This window comes from Thrips palmi, unplaced genomic scaffold, assembly GCF_012932325.1.
Source record: "Thrips palmi isolate BJ-2018 unplaced genomic scaffold, TpBJ-2018v1 HiC_scaffold_8, whole genome shotgun sequence".
In the NCBI taxonomy this organism is placed as follows: domain Eukaryota; kingdom Metazoa; phylum Arthropoda; class Insecta; order Thysanoptera; family Thripidae; genus Thrips; species Thrips palmi.
Window position 1 is genome coordinate 2,230,061 of NW_023144635.1, and position 16,072 is coordinate 2,246,132.

Here is a 16,072-nt window from a genome sequence, read left to right on the forward strand (position 1 = left end):
AATACAAACAGAAAACATATAAAGAAATTTATTGCACAGTGTACTGTACGAATGAGCTTTCTGACAAACTCTGCAGATGAGAAGGATGAGGCACTCTGAGGACTCTAGGCACCTGGGGAGAAGGTCAATTTAAATTAACCAGTAAGGTGAATAAATTGAAAATGGTTTAATTTATTCAGCAGAAAACACTAACTCCACTAGTTCAAGTTGCAATCACACAGATATATACAGACTCATGATTTCTGCAAAAGGACGTAAGGGAATGTGTGAAATCTGGGACATACTACAGGAAAAAATCAAAGGAAAGAACTTTGCAGTTTTTTGAAACAGTGTTCAAAGTACCTAGCTGCCACATGTAAAGAAAAACAACACTAAATTTGTTTCACGAAGACACATTACAGTTTAGAAAGTTAAATTAACTACTAACACCAACAGATATTTTTAAATTTAGAGCCTGTAAAAAGACAGGAGACCTAACATGAAAATAATGTCTAATTGGACTGTATAAAACTTACAAAGTCCTATAATTCTAGCAATAAGACAATAACCAAAATACTTTTGTAATGTTACTTTAAAATTTGAGTTTATCTCATTCCCAAGAAGGGTGGTCCTCCAGAATACAAGCAGGCGGCAGACCTAACATCATTCTCTCTTCACAGTCAAACATTCACAAGTATGCAATTAGATTGAAACACATAATAAAGTATTCTAAAGCTTTTACATAAACAATGAAGCAGTTTAAGCCTTTAATTTCAACCATCAGTTTCATGATGAGGATGTACAGAAAATACAGCCTTGGAAACCTTCACAGTATTTCATTTTCAGTTCTTTTACCATCATCATTTCTAGCACTCAAGGTCATAAGATTATCTTATGAAAACATATTAACATGCCTATCGCTTCTTACACCTAAGTCTTTCAACAAATATTAGTCTTCAACACTATGCACAAAAACAAAGGGTATTAACCCAAGCACATAAAAGCACCACTGCAGTACAGTAAATCCAAGCAAATGTTATGCAATTAAATAAACAAATACATATTCACAAGAAAATAGAAACAAAGAGGCCGCAAGCCTTTGTCTGATGCAAGAGTTCAATGAAAAAGAGCAAAGACGGGGTGATGCAACAATGTTCAAAATCATTCACATGGTAAAAATGACAGCTTTGAGACTTGAACAGAATGTTGTGATTGTACTGTACATCTATATTTACAAAAGACTTAAAATTATGCAAACTAGAAATGAGAGAAAGGCAGGGCAAATGAAAGAGGCAGTTTGTTAAACTGTAGCGAATTGTAGAACAAACACAAAGGGCCCAATATAAAGTTGACAGGTTGTGCATCCAGCGACTCAAAGTTCTCCTCTGTTTACAAAAGTCGAAATACAAAAAAAGGGCAACTTGAGCACTAATTACACCCTAGACATGGTGTGATATGATTGGCAGTATAATAATTAAGGTAGGTATCCAAAGAATTGCTGCTAACAAACCTTAAATCCAATGCTTAATGTGGGGTATAGTTTACAGGAGCTAACAGGTATTTTGACATATAAATGATAAGAAAAACACCACATAATGCATGGGTACATAATGGGAGGGCAGTCTATAATCAGATGAAAACATTGGCATTACTCCCATGTAGGCACAAGACGATATCGGAAGAAGAAGAGAATCAATCTTGGAAACAAGTCACATGGGACATCAAGTGTGTTTGCACTTCATTGTGTTTGGCAACACAACTATGATATTTTCTTACTAATTAATGATACATGTAACTCTACACAATTACAAATTTGTGAATTTGCAGTTTCACGTAAATTCATGAACTGATAACTAATTTGTCCAATAATTACAAATTTTAAAACAAGGAGTTAAAAGGGTTGCTATCCAAATTTACAGCAAATCAAAACAGAGGAATACACATTCCAGAAAGGTAACAAAATTCTACAAAACAATGGCAATACACATTGATGTAACACAGTTTGAGGAAAATTCAAGACAATGTGTGAAAGGGCAGTAATTTATCATATCAAAAAGGAAGTATACCAAGTACAGTGTAGAGATACAAGAAAACAATATTAATAGTGCGGAAGATTTTGGTTTTCTTCAAACAACATTTCAAAAAGCAATCAATCCAGTCCTCGACTGAGTCCCAGCAAAACGATGCCAACAATACTTAACAAATTGGTTAAACGTAAAAGTTCAAGATTCGCATTACACACATGTAGTCACAGTGTACAAAAATGTAGAGAAAGTCTAACAACAAACTTAACCACGTTCAGTATAAAACCTATATAAAAACATTAAAAGAAAAACAAACAAAAAACAATACAGTTCATTCCCTTATCCTTTTATCAGGATGTCTCATCTTTCTGTAAAGTCAAAATGAGCTGTGCTGCAAAATTTGATCAAGAGTGTAGTTGTAATGTGAAAGATTACCAATGTCCAACATCAAAATACAAACATATGGCCAATTATATTACAGAAAGATAGAAAAAGATAAGACATTTTGTCATGAACAATACTTTGGATGAACTGTGTAGTGCCATATACAAAATCAATGAATTAAGTATAGTTTTATATCAGCGGTTACTTTCTTATACACTTACTACAAATTAAGTTGCTTACAGTACTATCACAAATTATACACAAGTTAATAATAAAAAAAAAATAATTACAGTGATTGAAATGGTTGGTCACGGACCTAAAACCAAAAAGACACTAAAGATTTTTTTAAATTACAAAAAGCAGTTAAAGGGTTGTGCAAGTCTTCTCAAATTTGGGTTGGAAATCAAAGTCTCAATAAATGGTAGTTCGATTCCTTCCTGACGATATCAATACTGAAGTGGTTGAGCTGCATTCTGATCCATTTTGTATTTTAGGTCTTGCAATTGGTTCAATCATAAAATGCACAGGAAGAAAGGCTTGACCCAGAGGTTTAGACTAGACTTAAAGAAATGATGCAATCCAAGCATTATTGACCCACAACCCTTTTGAGTTAACATAACCTGATTGCAATAACAAAAAAAACAAAGAAAAAAAAAACAAAAAAAAACAAGACAGACGTAATGTACAGTTCTGACGGCTATCATCAATTTATAAAGTAATATCTACACACTCACAAAATGTACTGACTTGTCATCAAAATTATCATCATAAAACTGGCCAAATTGAAGGTTTAAAACCAAGTAAGTTATGAAATTGTAATAAAGTATTATAGAAAATTTACAAGCCAAAAGAGGGCAAAAGAGTTTTGAGTAACTACAATAAATATTCAGAGACAAACAAGAGCAAAAATTCTTAAAACGCATATCTTGCATTCAATGACAACCAATACAATTTTGAGCTATTCATGCTGAGGTGTAGATGCATGAATAATTATTCAATACAGAGTCATAGTCTTATCAGTACATATGTGGTAACTTAAACTTAGCCCTAAGAAATAAAGGACTTGATGTTTCAGTGCTTATATAATATTATTTGATGGGATATTGAAGTTACTTAAAGTCTTCTTTACTCTTAAGGCTGTCAACCGAGCAGCTGCATTTTGATACCAGCATTCTTTCATCACCTTGGACATTCCAGACAATGCCTGCAATTAAATCAGATGTGTAAGTTTCAGTAGTGGAACAAATTTTTGGATGCCTCTGTTTTCTGATTCCAAAGGAAAACTTAAACAAAGACTCTGTCGATGCCTACCTCACAAGCCTGCCACCTATTGGGTATAGATGGACGTTGGCTGTCGGTGCATACCACCTTGCGCATTTCTTCAATGGTTGGATCTGAGGGAACCATATCATAGAAAGGGAGCTGATACTCATCATAAATACCCCCCACATTACATCTGCGGGCAATTTCCCAGAAAACAAGTCCCATAGCGTAAACATCAGCCCTTTTGAAAGAATCAAAGTGATTCATATTGATAGTATCATCTAGGACCTCTGGAGCCATGTATCGCTTGGTACCAACACGATTATTTAGTGGAATGTCTACTCTGTCAGTGGTTACATCATAGCGGACAGCAAGCCCCAGATCCCCAATGGCACATGTACCATTTGTCTTCACCAATATGTTTTTGGACTTCAGATCTCGATGGGCAATAGCAGGTTTACCTGTTAAACAAAAAAAGCAGGTAAAACCTTATTCATCAATCATTCCAATTTCTGAAGGGCAATATAGCACAGTATAGAAAGTACTTACCCTGAGTGCCAACAATTTCCATGTGCAAATGAGCAAGGCCAGTGGCAATAGAAAGAGCCATGCGTATCATTCCAGCAACATCAACTGTGTTTCGGTAAAGGTAGTCAAATAATGATCCATATTCATGATAGTCAGTGATGAGCCAAAGCTGAGTCCATGTTCCATTATCTATAAAATATGAAACGTGTTAATTTAGATTTAAGGATCACATAAGGTTTTGATTTTAAGTATTTTTATGCTAGTTAGACGTACCTTTGTTGTCAGCTGCAATAAAACCTAAAATATTGTCATGCCTCAGCATAACAGTTTGGTAGATTTCTGCTTCACGGAACCAAGAGCGCTCTTCCCTAGAAGAAAATATTTTAACTGCAACATTTTCTCCACGCCAGCGTCCCCGCCATACTTCACCAAACCGTCCTTTGCCAATACTATCGGCTAACTGGATTTGACGTGCAATGCTCCTTTGAACAAGAAGTGGTAAACCTGCAAGGTTTGTAAATATGAGTAAAATGTAAAGTATACAAACATTATTGACTAGGTGTTGAAATATAAAGTAAATGTTATAAGTCACTTATGCATACCTGACCCAGAACCACTAGTTGTCATTTCAATCATGGATTTAAGAGAAACACCCCCCAATATTGGGAGATCAGGAGCCTCAGTGCTATCATCACAATTGTAGTGAGGCCGAAGTCGTTGGTGGCGTTGTCTACGCACAGTGAAGATTAAGATGACAAATAAAAGTACGAACAGTACACAAGCTGCTACGGTTGCAGTCATCCAGTTTTCCCAGAGTCCTGGAATGGGATCTGTAGGGCCTGAAAAATGATACAACAAAAAAAGAAAAAGAGGGATAAATATAGTGGCAACTCACATGATCTGTAATAATTTTACATTGGACATAAAGTAAAAATAATTAAGCTTTCCATAAATGCAAAAGCATTGAACAACCTTGTAATTGTTTGTCCAAATCAGTTCACTACACAGACAAGTGATTCCAAAAGTGTACATTACATAAAATCACTGTCAAATGATTTGCTAAGTCATAGCACAACTTTGATGTAAAAAGTTGATACTAAGGTTGATAAAAACTCCACCCCAACCATTTTCACATCATAATTCAATTACAGAGTTTAGGAAAAAGCACCTGGGCGCATGCGTCAAAGCACAAAAAAAAAAAAGGAAAAAAAGGGACATGCAATAACAAACAAGAGCAAATTTCAAAAAAGCTACAATATTAAAAAGAGTATTCATGCTCAAACGTGCACATGCACAATAAATGTGTGGAAGAAGACCAAGGGGTGATGTGCTTACCTCAATATACAAGAAGCTAACATTCCTTGCCTCAGTGTAAAAAAAATATAATTGCATACACAAGTTAGACTACCATATGAATGAATTTAACCATAGAGGTCAGGTTGAAAATTGAATTGATGGTAATTCGGTGTTTCTTGGGCGGAAGAAATGAAATAGCATTTAAAAATCAACAGAGCTTAGAGGGGACCTGAGGCATGAACGAAAGTAAATAATGAACCACAATTTTGATTTTCTAAATAAATCCCCCAGTGGATGAGTAAATTTGTATGTACTTCCTCCCGGAAGTGCTTCCAAAAAGCAAATATTTTCAAAGGCCCCAACACTCACAAAAAGCTGCCTTTCTCCTGCCCTGAAATCCAACCACTGCTTTCCTCACCTTCCCTGTTGCAATAATCAGATTCACAGCACAAGAAGACATATTTGTCGTTTCGGTTATCTCCGACTCCTTGTTCCATACAAACATTCCACTTGGATTCGTTGGCAGGAAAATGATTGGCCTTAGAATAGCACCTGCAGGCCCAACAGAAAACATAAGCACAACCCATGGGCTGTGAATTGTGAATCACTGTGGCCTCCACTTTCTGCACTCCTAGGTTCTTAGAAGGGCAGGCTAACATCTATGCGAGTTGGAGTGCACTGCATCACATGCTTTAGTCTTTTGAAGAAATACTATTTACATTGTGCACCTAAATATGTTGATGAAGGAACAAAAAAAATCTACTGCCATGCAATTTTTACAGAAAAAATATTTTTTGCAGATTGAAGTTGAATGAATAAAACTGGTACTATGGGCAGATTATTTAAAAGGTGTGACGCAAGATCTTGTTATAAGCAATAGAACTACAAAGGAACAAAAGAAGATTAAGACAAGAAAAAGAGATGGTGCTCAAAAATTACAACACAATTGCATTTTTAAATTGGTTATTCAAATAGCCAAGATGAGAGCAAGGATGCACTGTAAAGAGAACAGGAACAAGCAGTACAAAGTGACACCATATACAAGAAACACATGGTCTGAAAGAAGAAAATATAAGGGAAAAATCAGAATAAAGGCAAATGACTACACATGCCAGCAGTGTGTTCATGCAAAAGATCATGCTGTTTCTTAATAAACTTGGTATATCCACCACCTGTTAAGGCACTCTCCTAAAATCTTTAGGAACACAAAGTTGGGAAACAGCACCAAAATATAAAACAACAGAAGTGCTACCAATAATAATGTGCATCACTAACAACAGCTAAGGTGTGCTCTAAGCAGAGCTTCCAATCTTCACATAGAAGACAAGATGTTAAGTGAAAAATTACAAACAATAAGTGAGAACAGGCAAAGAAGAATATGATAAAACAACCAGGAGAGGACACAGAAGAAGTCTACTATTTAATTTTGGAATGTAACACAGCAACCTACCTTTCTTCAGTTCAATGGGTATAGTCAAGTTTTTATTACAGTAGTCGAAATCCTTGCAACATTTTATGCGATGTGTGCCTCTAGGAGTGTTGGCATAGTGGCATAAGAGGGGGTTATCGGGAGGAGACACCTGTTGTTTGTCCAGGCACCTGCATAATAAACACACGCAACACACCAAAAAATTATTAGCTGCACACACACACACACACGCACACACACTGCCACACGCGCAGGATCCTCATTATTAGGCACAAAAAACATGGTGGGGACATTTGGGTATGACAGCACCACATGCAAGCCGGGTTTGAGGCAGCTTTACAGGATACAGAAATTGACCTAAATATTTCTTAATAGACAATCTACACATGACCTGTCCTCACAAACTGGTCAAGAATGTTCAAGCAAGCAATGTTCCTTCCTATGTAACTTCTGTTTAAACTTGATAAAACAAAAAAAAAGTATGAGAACATTGCACTTAAACAAGTAAAAAACTAATCTCAATACCCTTGAAATTATCTAAAATGATCAGAAATACTCCCAAAACCCCGAAAGGACTATCCATGAATACTGATACAATGATTTCAGGAATATGATTACGGATAAACCGGCTCAAGGAAAAGCTCTGAAGAAGTAAATGAAACAGTACACTACAGACCAAACTTTCTTTGACTGGGACTGGGACTGTGACAATAGAGCTGGGGAAAAACACAAACAATTAATTGGCACACAAAAGAAAAAGAGCAAAAATAAGCAGATCAGATACTGGAATACAAAAACAAAAGGTTAATTTTTATCTTTTTGATAACATGAAAGATAAATATCACTGCTCATCTTTCAAAACTGTTACACATAAAGGAGTGCATTCCACGTCAGTCATGCTTGAGAACACGTTTCAGGCGCAGGTAAACCCTGGAAGTCAGTGGTAACTCAGTCGTTCCAGAAAACTGTTAGAAAAGTTCTAAAAGAACAAACCATATTTAAGGGGTTAAAAAGCCGAAGCTTACCTGACCCAAGTAATGGAGGAGATACAGTGCTCAGAACAGGATCTAGTGCTTTGTTGCAGAAATCCGTCCAATTACAACACTGTGATATCTCTCCAGGTTGTTGACGAATGCACCATTTAGGGAATTCCGGAGGGAAAAACGTCACTCTATTCAGACATCCTGACCTAATACCACATAAATTAAGGTACTTAATCTTTCCAACTTTTGATAACCCCAAATTGAAACATAGATTCAGAAGCACCCAAATTGTAATGACTTTTAAAAATCAGGTTTAAGTAAAAGTCATCAATCTAAAACAATAATTTGAGGAAGAACAAAACATGAGGAACACAAACACTGAAAATTAAATTTTAAAAATAGATGATGCAGACCAAGATCTTGGACAGGAAATAGATGGATGCTGGATCTGCTGTAAATAAAAGTTTTATATGTTGATATTAACAAAATTTTACACTCACCGGAATGCCTCGACCAGCGTACCAGTGCTCTTCTCATACGACTTAGAAGCAAAGCAGTAACCATCTGTCTCGCATGTTAAATCTGGACATATGTTGCAGTAACATAGCAGGCCTGAAAAAGATGAAAGAATGAAAACATGATTTAAAACAAACTACAACAATAAAACAAAATAAATGAATGGTTGGATGGGAACAGCTAAAGGCAATGAACCCCATTGAATAAGATGCTTGATCCTTATCACAGATCCTCATTAGATATTAAGAACGGACTGGTAACAGAGTGCATGTAAAGACTTGAGTTGATTGAACAATATGGGAGTTGAAGTCACCTTGTTCCGCGCGTGCGAAACTACCCCACACAAACATGCTATTCGGGGAATGGAAGACGAGACGAGACACCCCCATTGAATAAAGCCATAACCCTCATTTATAATGCATGGAGAACTGTGAGGCGTGTAGGATCTTAAGGTTCCTGGGGTACTCTGGCATCAAGTCATGTGAAATACTGATGGCACACATGACCGATTTGAGATAGATTCAGGTAACAACAAAAATAAACTTAGCCTACACCTGCCTACTCACCATTTGCCGCAGCAAGGAGCACATAAATAAAGCCCAAAACAACAAGGGGCTTGGGCACTGAAGACGACATTGTAGCAGTCGCTGTAATGTCAACACCTCAAAGACTATGGGGTAATTCCCATGTTTTTCAAAATTTCGCAATAATGAGCATTCGTCTTCTTATTTTGCAAGACGAACTATCGGCTGCCTTTAGGCTCTCGGCTTACGCCATACTACCAGTTTGCTTTTTCCCTTCTGCAATCGACACTTCCCATCTCGTTGGCTAAAACTCCACCCTCTCAGATGAGTAATATTGACCATCTAAGTAGAAAACAGCTTAGAAAGACTGTATTTTCTGCGTTTTAGATGTGCAAGTTCGGCCTGAGAGCATAGATTTACATCCATTCATAACGAAACTTTAACTTTTTACGTTGGCTTGAAGGAAATCCCAACTCAGCCAGTTGTAGAAGGCGCTGATTCTCTAAGAAGAACAATAACAAGTAAACAAGTGCTGAAAAATTATTCGCAAATCGAAGAAAGAAAATTTGTGTTGTTGGGTTGATTTAAGTCAATTTCCATTGGAAATAATTTAGATGAGTGACTCAAGTGTGTTCCAAAAAAGAGCTGGAAGCCGATCTATCAGCCAGCTGTAAGCTCCGGCATTTGCAACACTTCGTAGGCTCTTTCTCAGAAGAGCGAATCACATTAGGGGAATTTTGCTGTCCTCTTACAGTACTTTTCGATGGTTTTGCTGGTAAGTAAGTAATTAAGTTTTGAACAAGTAACTCACTGTGGATTCATGAAGATTGAATCACCGCTTTCCTTGCAATGCCCTAGTGTGCAGAGTAACACTTTCCTTTTAATTTGTGGTGACATGTCAGTGGGTCCTTAAATCCCTGTACTTTTATCACTTTTCTTTGTGAGTGGTTTTCTTTAACATCGCAATTGGTGAATGAAACCATAACTCTGGATCTTTGCTTTGGTGAGAGGAGAACATTTTGTCATCTAATTTGACAGAGCAGTCTATTGACAAGCGGAATTGAATTACATAGGGCACTTTTCTCAAGTTTTTAGGTTACCGTAGCTTTTCTTACATGCAGTCAAAATTAGTATTTGTTAGTGAAAGTGACTCTTTACTTTATTTCTTTGACCATTTATTTTGAATTTGTCTTTTTCTGTGAAGGCTTCTGTGTCATATTTGTTGCTTACTGTACAATATCTTTAACCAAAGGGTACAGTTGACTAGTTTCTGTTTAATTGGTTTTAAGAATCATTCTCAGAGAAGAAATTGGGTTTCTTCCTCTGAAATTTTAGTTTATTATGAAAAGGTGACCAAGTTCCTAAATTTTGTTTTAAATTTCAGTTTGGCCGCATTTTTCCGATGGATGGATGAGAGAGTCAAAGTCTTGTCTATGATAATCTGAAGACCACCATTATCTCCATTTGGTTGACGACTAGGTAAGCAACATTCGCCACAACTCTAGTTTATTTATTGAATCATTTCCTCGTGCATCTATGCACCAACTAACTATCCTGCATTATATTTTTGAAGATGCAAAGTTAAATGTGATGCACAATTTTCAATGCGTTACATGCATTTAAATAAAATGTGTTCGTATATGGGTGATTAGGTTGTATCTGCAATCGAAGTGGGGCTTTCTCACAGTCTAGGACTGTAAGGTGTCCTTCACTGGATGAATGTGGCTTGGCATGCAAGATGCACATGCTTTGCACCACGTGAGTGAGAGATGCACAGAATGAGTGAGTGCTGGTATTGTGTCGGCAGGCAAAGGAGCGGAGATGGCTGGGGAAGTGTCGCGGCCTGACGCTGGCGCTATGACAGGTCAGTTGGTGTGTACTTGTATGAGTGGACGCTTTGTATTGTAGCAGCTGGTTGTTCTGGCTCTGGCTTGAGCCGAAGAATTACTGTTAAGTAGTGTGATTAAGTTTACGTTTGAGGCCGGAGCATTGTGTGCAGGAACGTTCTGGGATTTGAAAGCATAACCTTTGTGTCTCTGTGAATCTGCAGTGGCTGTACATTGTAGTGGCTGCATGTGTGAACGTATAGCACTGTCGGTTCGTTTCGCATGCATGCCGAGTGTGGAGGCAGGAGGATGCAGTGAAGGGACAGACGGGCCGTGGCGGAGGCAGTGGTAGTGCCAGTGGGAGTGAGAGGGAAGGTGGTGCCCCACTTCACTTCCACTCGCCACTTGCTTTTGCGCTTTGTCTCTCTCCCCTCCAGCTATCGGTCGCTTCTTCGCTCGGCCCGCTTATCTACTGGTCATACGCAAAACAACGAGTGGGGCTGATTCCGCACTCGGCACGTACAGTGCTCCGAGTCTCTACCACGACGCGACGCCCCGCCAGTGCGAGGGAAACGAAGCGACGAAGTAACGAGCAGCCTGCTGCGGTGCTGCGGTGGTGGCGGCCAGGGAAGTCCACCGCGCGGTGCGCCATTTGCCACCACGTGGGTCCGTTCGAACGCGGTGACGGCCCGCCGTGACAGGTCAGCTTGCGGGGGTGACATGTGCCGTAGGAGGGGGGGGGGGGGTCTGCAGCTCCCCGGCCCCTACCGCCACTACGCTGCCCTACCCAGCTTCTGCCACTGCCACCTCGCGGCAAGGGGAGGGCCCAGGGCAGGGCCCCGCCGGCCCCACCCCGCTGACAACCTTGATAGCACCACGTTCTGGCGCACCACCCCGCCCCCGCAGCACCCCGTCCTGCGCGCGCCCCGCCCCGCCCCCACCCGCACTGCTGCCGGATGGCCTGACCTTGTAGAGGAACAGCTTTTTCAGGAAAGTATTGACAAACAGCGGGTGGCCGCCGTAGGGTAGGGCTCGCCACCGCCGCCACCTCGCCGCGGTGTTCTCTGCCCGTCCGTTCGTTCGCCCTTTAGGTCGTCCTGTGTCCGTCTGTCCGTCCGTCCGTCCGTCCGCACGGACTTCCATCCCGTTCGTGACGTGACGAAGCTCGCGGCCCGCGCTGGCCGGCAGGCCGGGCAGTCGGAGGCTGCGCCCGGCAGCGCCTGGCAGCGCCCTCGTGTTACCACTACAACTGTATTGCAACAAAAAGGCGAGGCGAGGCAATTATAGAGGGCGCCGCCCCGGACGACCGGCCGACACTGGCCGACACCGCGAGCACGGCGAACATCCTCGAGAGCGAGTCCGCGGCCGTGCTGGCGGATCCGCGGGCATCCTAGGGGATTCGCGGCCACGGCGGCCACCCTTCTCCTCCTTCCCGATGGCCGATCGATGGCATCCTTGCAGGCCTTGCAGGACACGGAGCAGATAGCTCCAGCGAGATCCACTCCACCACCGGGATGGCTGCGCTCGCTCGCTCGCTGCGCTGGCCAGCCGGGCGTCGTGATCGCGCCGCCTCGCTTGTCCATCCGTGCATGGCGATGCCCCGCCGGAGCCGCGGAGCCGCGGCCAGCTTAGCCGCGGGCACGCCGTGTACGGCCGCAGCGCCGCGCCGCCGCAGCTCATGGCGGTGTAACGGTGTAACGCAACGCGTTGCCAATGCCCCGACCCACTTCCTACCGCGCGGCGCGGCGCGGCACGGCACGGCACGGCATGGCGCGGCACGGCACGGCGTGGTCCGGCTGCACCGCGAAGATGCACGGGATGATGCTCGGGCCAGTTGATCGTGACGCGTGAGCCGTGAGAAGCTTGCCGGCGGCGCTTGTCCCCCCACCGCCACCGCCTCCCCCGCGTGGCCCCGAAGTGCCCCGGCGTGCTGGCCGTCGTCGTGGACCCGGGCAGGCCGGGCAGGGCGTCGCGTGGGCCAGCAGCGAGGCGAGGCGAGGCGGCGTCTCTCGGACGGATGGATGGACAGACCCGCGGAGAAAAACGTTTTCGCCGCGCCGTGAAGCAGCAGGGCCAGCAGGGCCGGGGAACGGAACGAAAAGAGAAGAAAGAGAAGGGGAGGGGAGGGGAGGGGTGGCGCCAATCCCGCGGGACGGGCCGTCGGGTCGGGTCGGCCGGCCCGGGGTTGTTAGCGTACTCTTGGCCGAGTCGTGCCCCAGGCGCCCCAGGCAGCCCCAGGCAGCCCCGGGGCTGTTGTTGGCAGTTTGTTCCTTTGTTGGTACCGTTGGCCTAATTATGAGACTGGCCCTTTGTTCCCGGGAGGAGGATCCGGGAACGCGGAGCAGGGGGCGCGGAGGGTCCCGGGGGACGCGGCGCGGCACTGCCAGGGCACTGCATGCACAGCACGTGGCCACGTGGCCGGCCATCGATCGCCATGACAAATGCACACGAGTGCACGCGAATGCCGGTGGAGTATCGAGCACGTCGCTCCGTCTCTCTCACACTCACGCGGTGTCGCGTAGGTGTGCGAGAGAGACAGCGACTGATTCAGCTCGCGCCGCACTGCGGAGTGTGCAGCCCCTCCCCTCCCCCCGGGCCTTATGGTCCAGTGGCGTAGGAAATATGCTATTGTTGTCTCGAGCCGCTGCAGTCCCCCCTCCCCCTCCTCCTTCTCCTCCTTTCCGCGCACCACTTGCTCCTCGCGGCCCCGCGATGGACGCCGCCGCCGCGGGGAGACGCCGCGGCCGCCGGCGACGAACTGGTGCAGAAAGTTTCGGCTTGACTTGGTGTCCACGACGACGGAGACGTCGACGACGCGGAGCGTCCGGGTGGAGTAATGCGACTTATTTGTGCTCGCCGGCGCGGTGAGCCCCGCCGGGCTGGACGGGCAGCGCCGCGGGGGCGGGGCGGGGCGGGGCGACGGCGACGGGCAATTAGGTGCCAATTTCGTTTGAAAGGAAACAACAGGAAAGCGGCGCCGCCTTGTGTTTTGTTTTTGTTGTCTTGTTTGCCCGCTGTCGCGCTGTCGCTGGCTGTCGGCTGCAGGCTGCAGCGGCCGGCCCGCCGCTCCGGGGCGGTGCGCAGGGTTGCCTATCCGCCGCGCGACGGGCGTCCCTGGCCGGGCCGGGCCGGGCCGCCGGGCGACCCCCGAACCGAATGAAACCGGCTGCTCATCAAGCAGGCCCTGCCCTGGCCTGCCCTGCCGGCCCCCTCGCCAGGGCCAGGGCCGGCGCGTAGCGCGTACGCTTGGCCCTTACATCGACCGCTCCCTTCGGGCTTTGCTCGCTTTGCTTCGGGCCGGTCAGGGCCGCTCTGTTTGAACTGCGGCCGGCTGGCCTGGACTCGGGCCTGCCCCGGCCTGCCCTGGTTCGGTTCGCCTGGTTTCGGCACCGTCTTGGAAGGCCTACATTGTTTGAAGCGCGCCGCCGCACCACGGTGCAATATACCTCGCGGTGTGTAATCGTTTTATGTCCCGAGAAGTCTTTGACGCTCCGCGAAAAAAAAAATGGCGGCCGGGCGGGGGGAGCTCCGCAAAAGAAGAAAACGAGCGCAGAGAAAGAAAGAAGGAAAGAGTAACAACGAGTGTTCGTCTTGTTGTTTCTGTTTCTGGTCTCATTGCGCGCGGTCAAGTTTTATTGCGTAAGCCCGGCCGGGCCTGGCGTTGCTGCGCCTTGGTGGCGTGCGCTGTCTCCGTCCCGCTGCAGCGCTACCAGTGGGCCAGTCGGCGTGACCGATACGGCACGGCCGTGAGTCACGACAGCGGAGCCGAACGGCGCCTGTCTCTCTCGCACCCCCACGCGCCGCCCCAGGTCCCCCAGGTGTGCGAGAGAGACGGGTCGATGAAAGCCCCGTCCGCAACGCGCTAGCTCTGGGCCCTGTCGTTCGGGACGCCAATGGGGCGCTTGCAAAGCATTGCGAGAACGCGACGCGAGGATCGAGTGCGCTTCCGAGCAGCGACACGCGCGGCACTGGCCGCGGCGAGGGCGGGAACAGTTTGCTCTGTTTTCCATTTTTTTCTCCCCTCCGTTTTTTGCGTGTGTTGCGGGCGACTATCGTGAGTGTGAGTCATTGTGTGTGCGCGCACCTGGCACCTGGTCGGGGGCCTGCCCGCCCCCCGCCCGCCAGTCACTGACTGCTACTCGAACTGGCGACACTATGGCTGGCTCGCGTCGCCCGCGACTGCTGCGCGCGCTCAGCGCTCCGCCGCGCCGCCGGCCGACTCTTTGGCCGTGCCGCCGTGCCGCCTGCCTCGAGCAACAACAGGATGTGCCTCGGCAGCGAGCCGCGGCCCGCAGAGCGGTGTGGTGTGTCGCACGCAGGCGGCGCGGCCAGTGTCCCGGCCAGCGTCCTGGGGCCTGGACGAGGGCGCACCAGGGCTGCTGCGGGGTGCAGTGGTCCAGCGCCGTGGTGCCGCCTGGCGCAGCCGCGCGCGCAGCCCAGAGAAAACCAGAAAAGTCGAAATGATGTCGATATGATCTCTATGTGAGCGATTTTAGTCAAAACGCGGTCCATTTTGACGTCAAAGTGACGTCATTGAACGTCCTGCCGACGGCCGGGCTGGGCGACCAGCGCAGCGCTCGGCGTGTGGCGGAGTCTGCCTGCCGCGGCCTGACGTCCCGACGCGACGTCCTGGCGGCCTGACTCACTGACTGATGGACACACGAATTCGTCAAGAAAAGACTTTGGCGGGTCGCCCTCGTCGCTCTCCCGGATGGGCAGAGGGGGGCCGAGCGGGGCACAGCGCAGCGGCCCAGCCCAAGGGGCACGGCGGGCACGGCGGGCAGCAAGCGGCCCGGCCCGTGCCAGCTGCTTTCCCCTCATTGTACTTGAAAAGGCTGAGGCGGGGCCGAGGCTGCGCGGCACGGGGCGCGCCAAGGAGGTCCTCGCGCTCCCTCTCTCTGCCCCTCTCTCTCCTTCGCGCAGGCAGGCCAGCCGGCCGGGCGGAACTGCGCGGGTCAGGTCGGGGCGCCGCGCGCCGAGCGCAGAGCCCCGCAAATACAATGCGGCCCGGCCCGTCCTGGCCCGGCCGGCCGGCATCCTGGCACGCGGGGCGGGGCGGCGGGGCGGCCCACAATGCTCCACAACATGCACCTACCAAACGCCCAGCACGCCCAGCGCGTTTCACTCAAGCTCATAACGCGACACTGCGACGTGCCGCTCCGACCGGGGCCGCGCTGACCACGCCTCCGCCCGCTCCAGCCTGCTATCCGCGGCCGCGGCGCACAATGAGAGCGTGTTCGTGTTGTTGTTGGCGGCAGGGCGGCCGGCGCGGCGCACTGTGTGGCGGTGCCGCGGTGCCGGCGAGCCGAACAAGGCGATA

At 46.8% G+C, this 16,072-nt stretch overlaps 2 protein-coding genes across 5 annotated transcripts in view; one reads left to right on the plus strand and one right to left on the minus strand.

The window, feature by feature from the left end:
- Positions 1-151: 151 nt before the first annotated feature.
- Positions 152-9,238, minus strand: LOC117653889 (TGF-beta receptor type-1). Of its 3 annotated transcripts, none has more exons than XM_034399878.1 (8): positions 8,969-9,238; positions 8,387-8,498; positions 5,893-6,026; positions 4,781-5,017; positions 4,452-4,682; positions 4,200-4,367; positions 3,699-4,111; positions 152-3,591 (listed from the first exon to the last, which is right to left on the minus strand). In XM_034399878.1, exons 1-8 carry the CDS (start codon positions 9,036-9,038, stop codon positions 3,466-3,468), a joined length of 1,491 nt encoding a protein of 496 aa, XP_034255769.1. In that variant the 5' UTR covers positions 9,039-9,238; the 3' UTR covers positions 152-3,465. The 3 variants fall into 3 exon arrangements, with proteins under 3 accessions (XP_034255769.1, XP_034255768.1, XP_034255771.1); XM_034399877.1 differs by lacking the exon at positions 5,893-6,026 and adding an exon at positions 6,925-7,073 and having other exon boundaries at positions 8,969-9,235; XM_034399880.1 differs by lacking the exons at positions 8,387-8,498; positions 8,969-9,238 and adding an exon at positions 6,925-7,061.
- Positions 9,239-9,420: 182 nt separating this feature from the next.
- Positions 9,421-16,072, plus strand: part of LOC117653887 (serine/threonine-protein kinase tricorner) — a 29,075-nt gene continuing 22,423 nt past the window's right edge. Inside the window, exons 1-3 of one of the 2 annotated variants that reach the window (XM_034399872.1) lie at positions 9,421-9,701; positions 10,311-10,405; positions 10,734-10,790. In XM_034399872.1, the coding sequence (XP_034255763.1) occupies positions 10,748-10,790 (43 nt within the window). In that variant the 5' untranslated portion in view covers positions 9,421-9,701; positions 10,311-10,405; positions 10,734-10,747. The remainder of the gene's footprint in view (positions 9,702-10,310; positions 10,406-10,733; positions 10,791-16,072) is intronic. The other variant, XM_034399874.1, reaches the window with a different exon arrangement.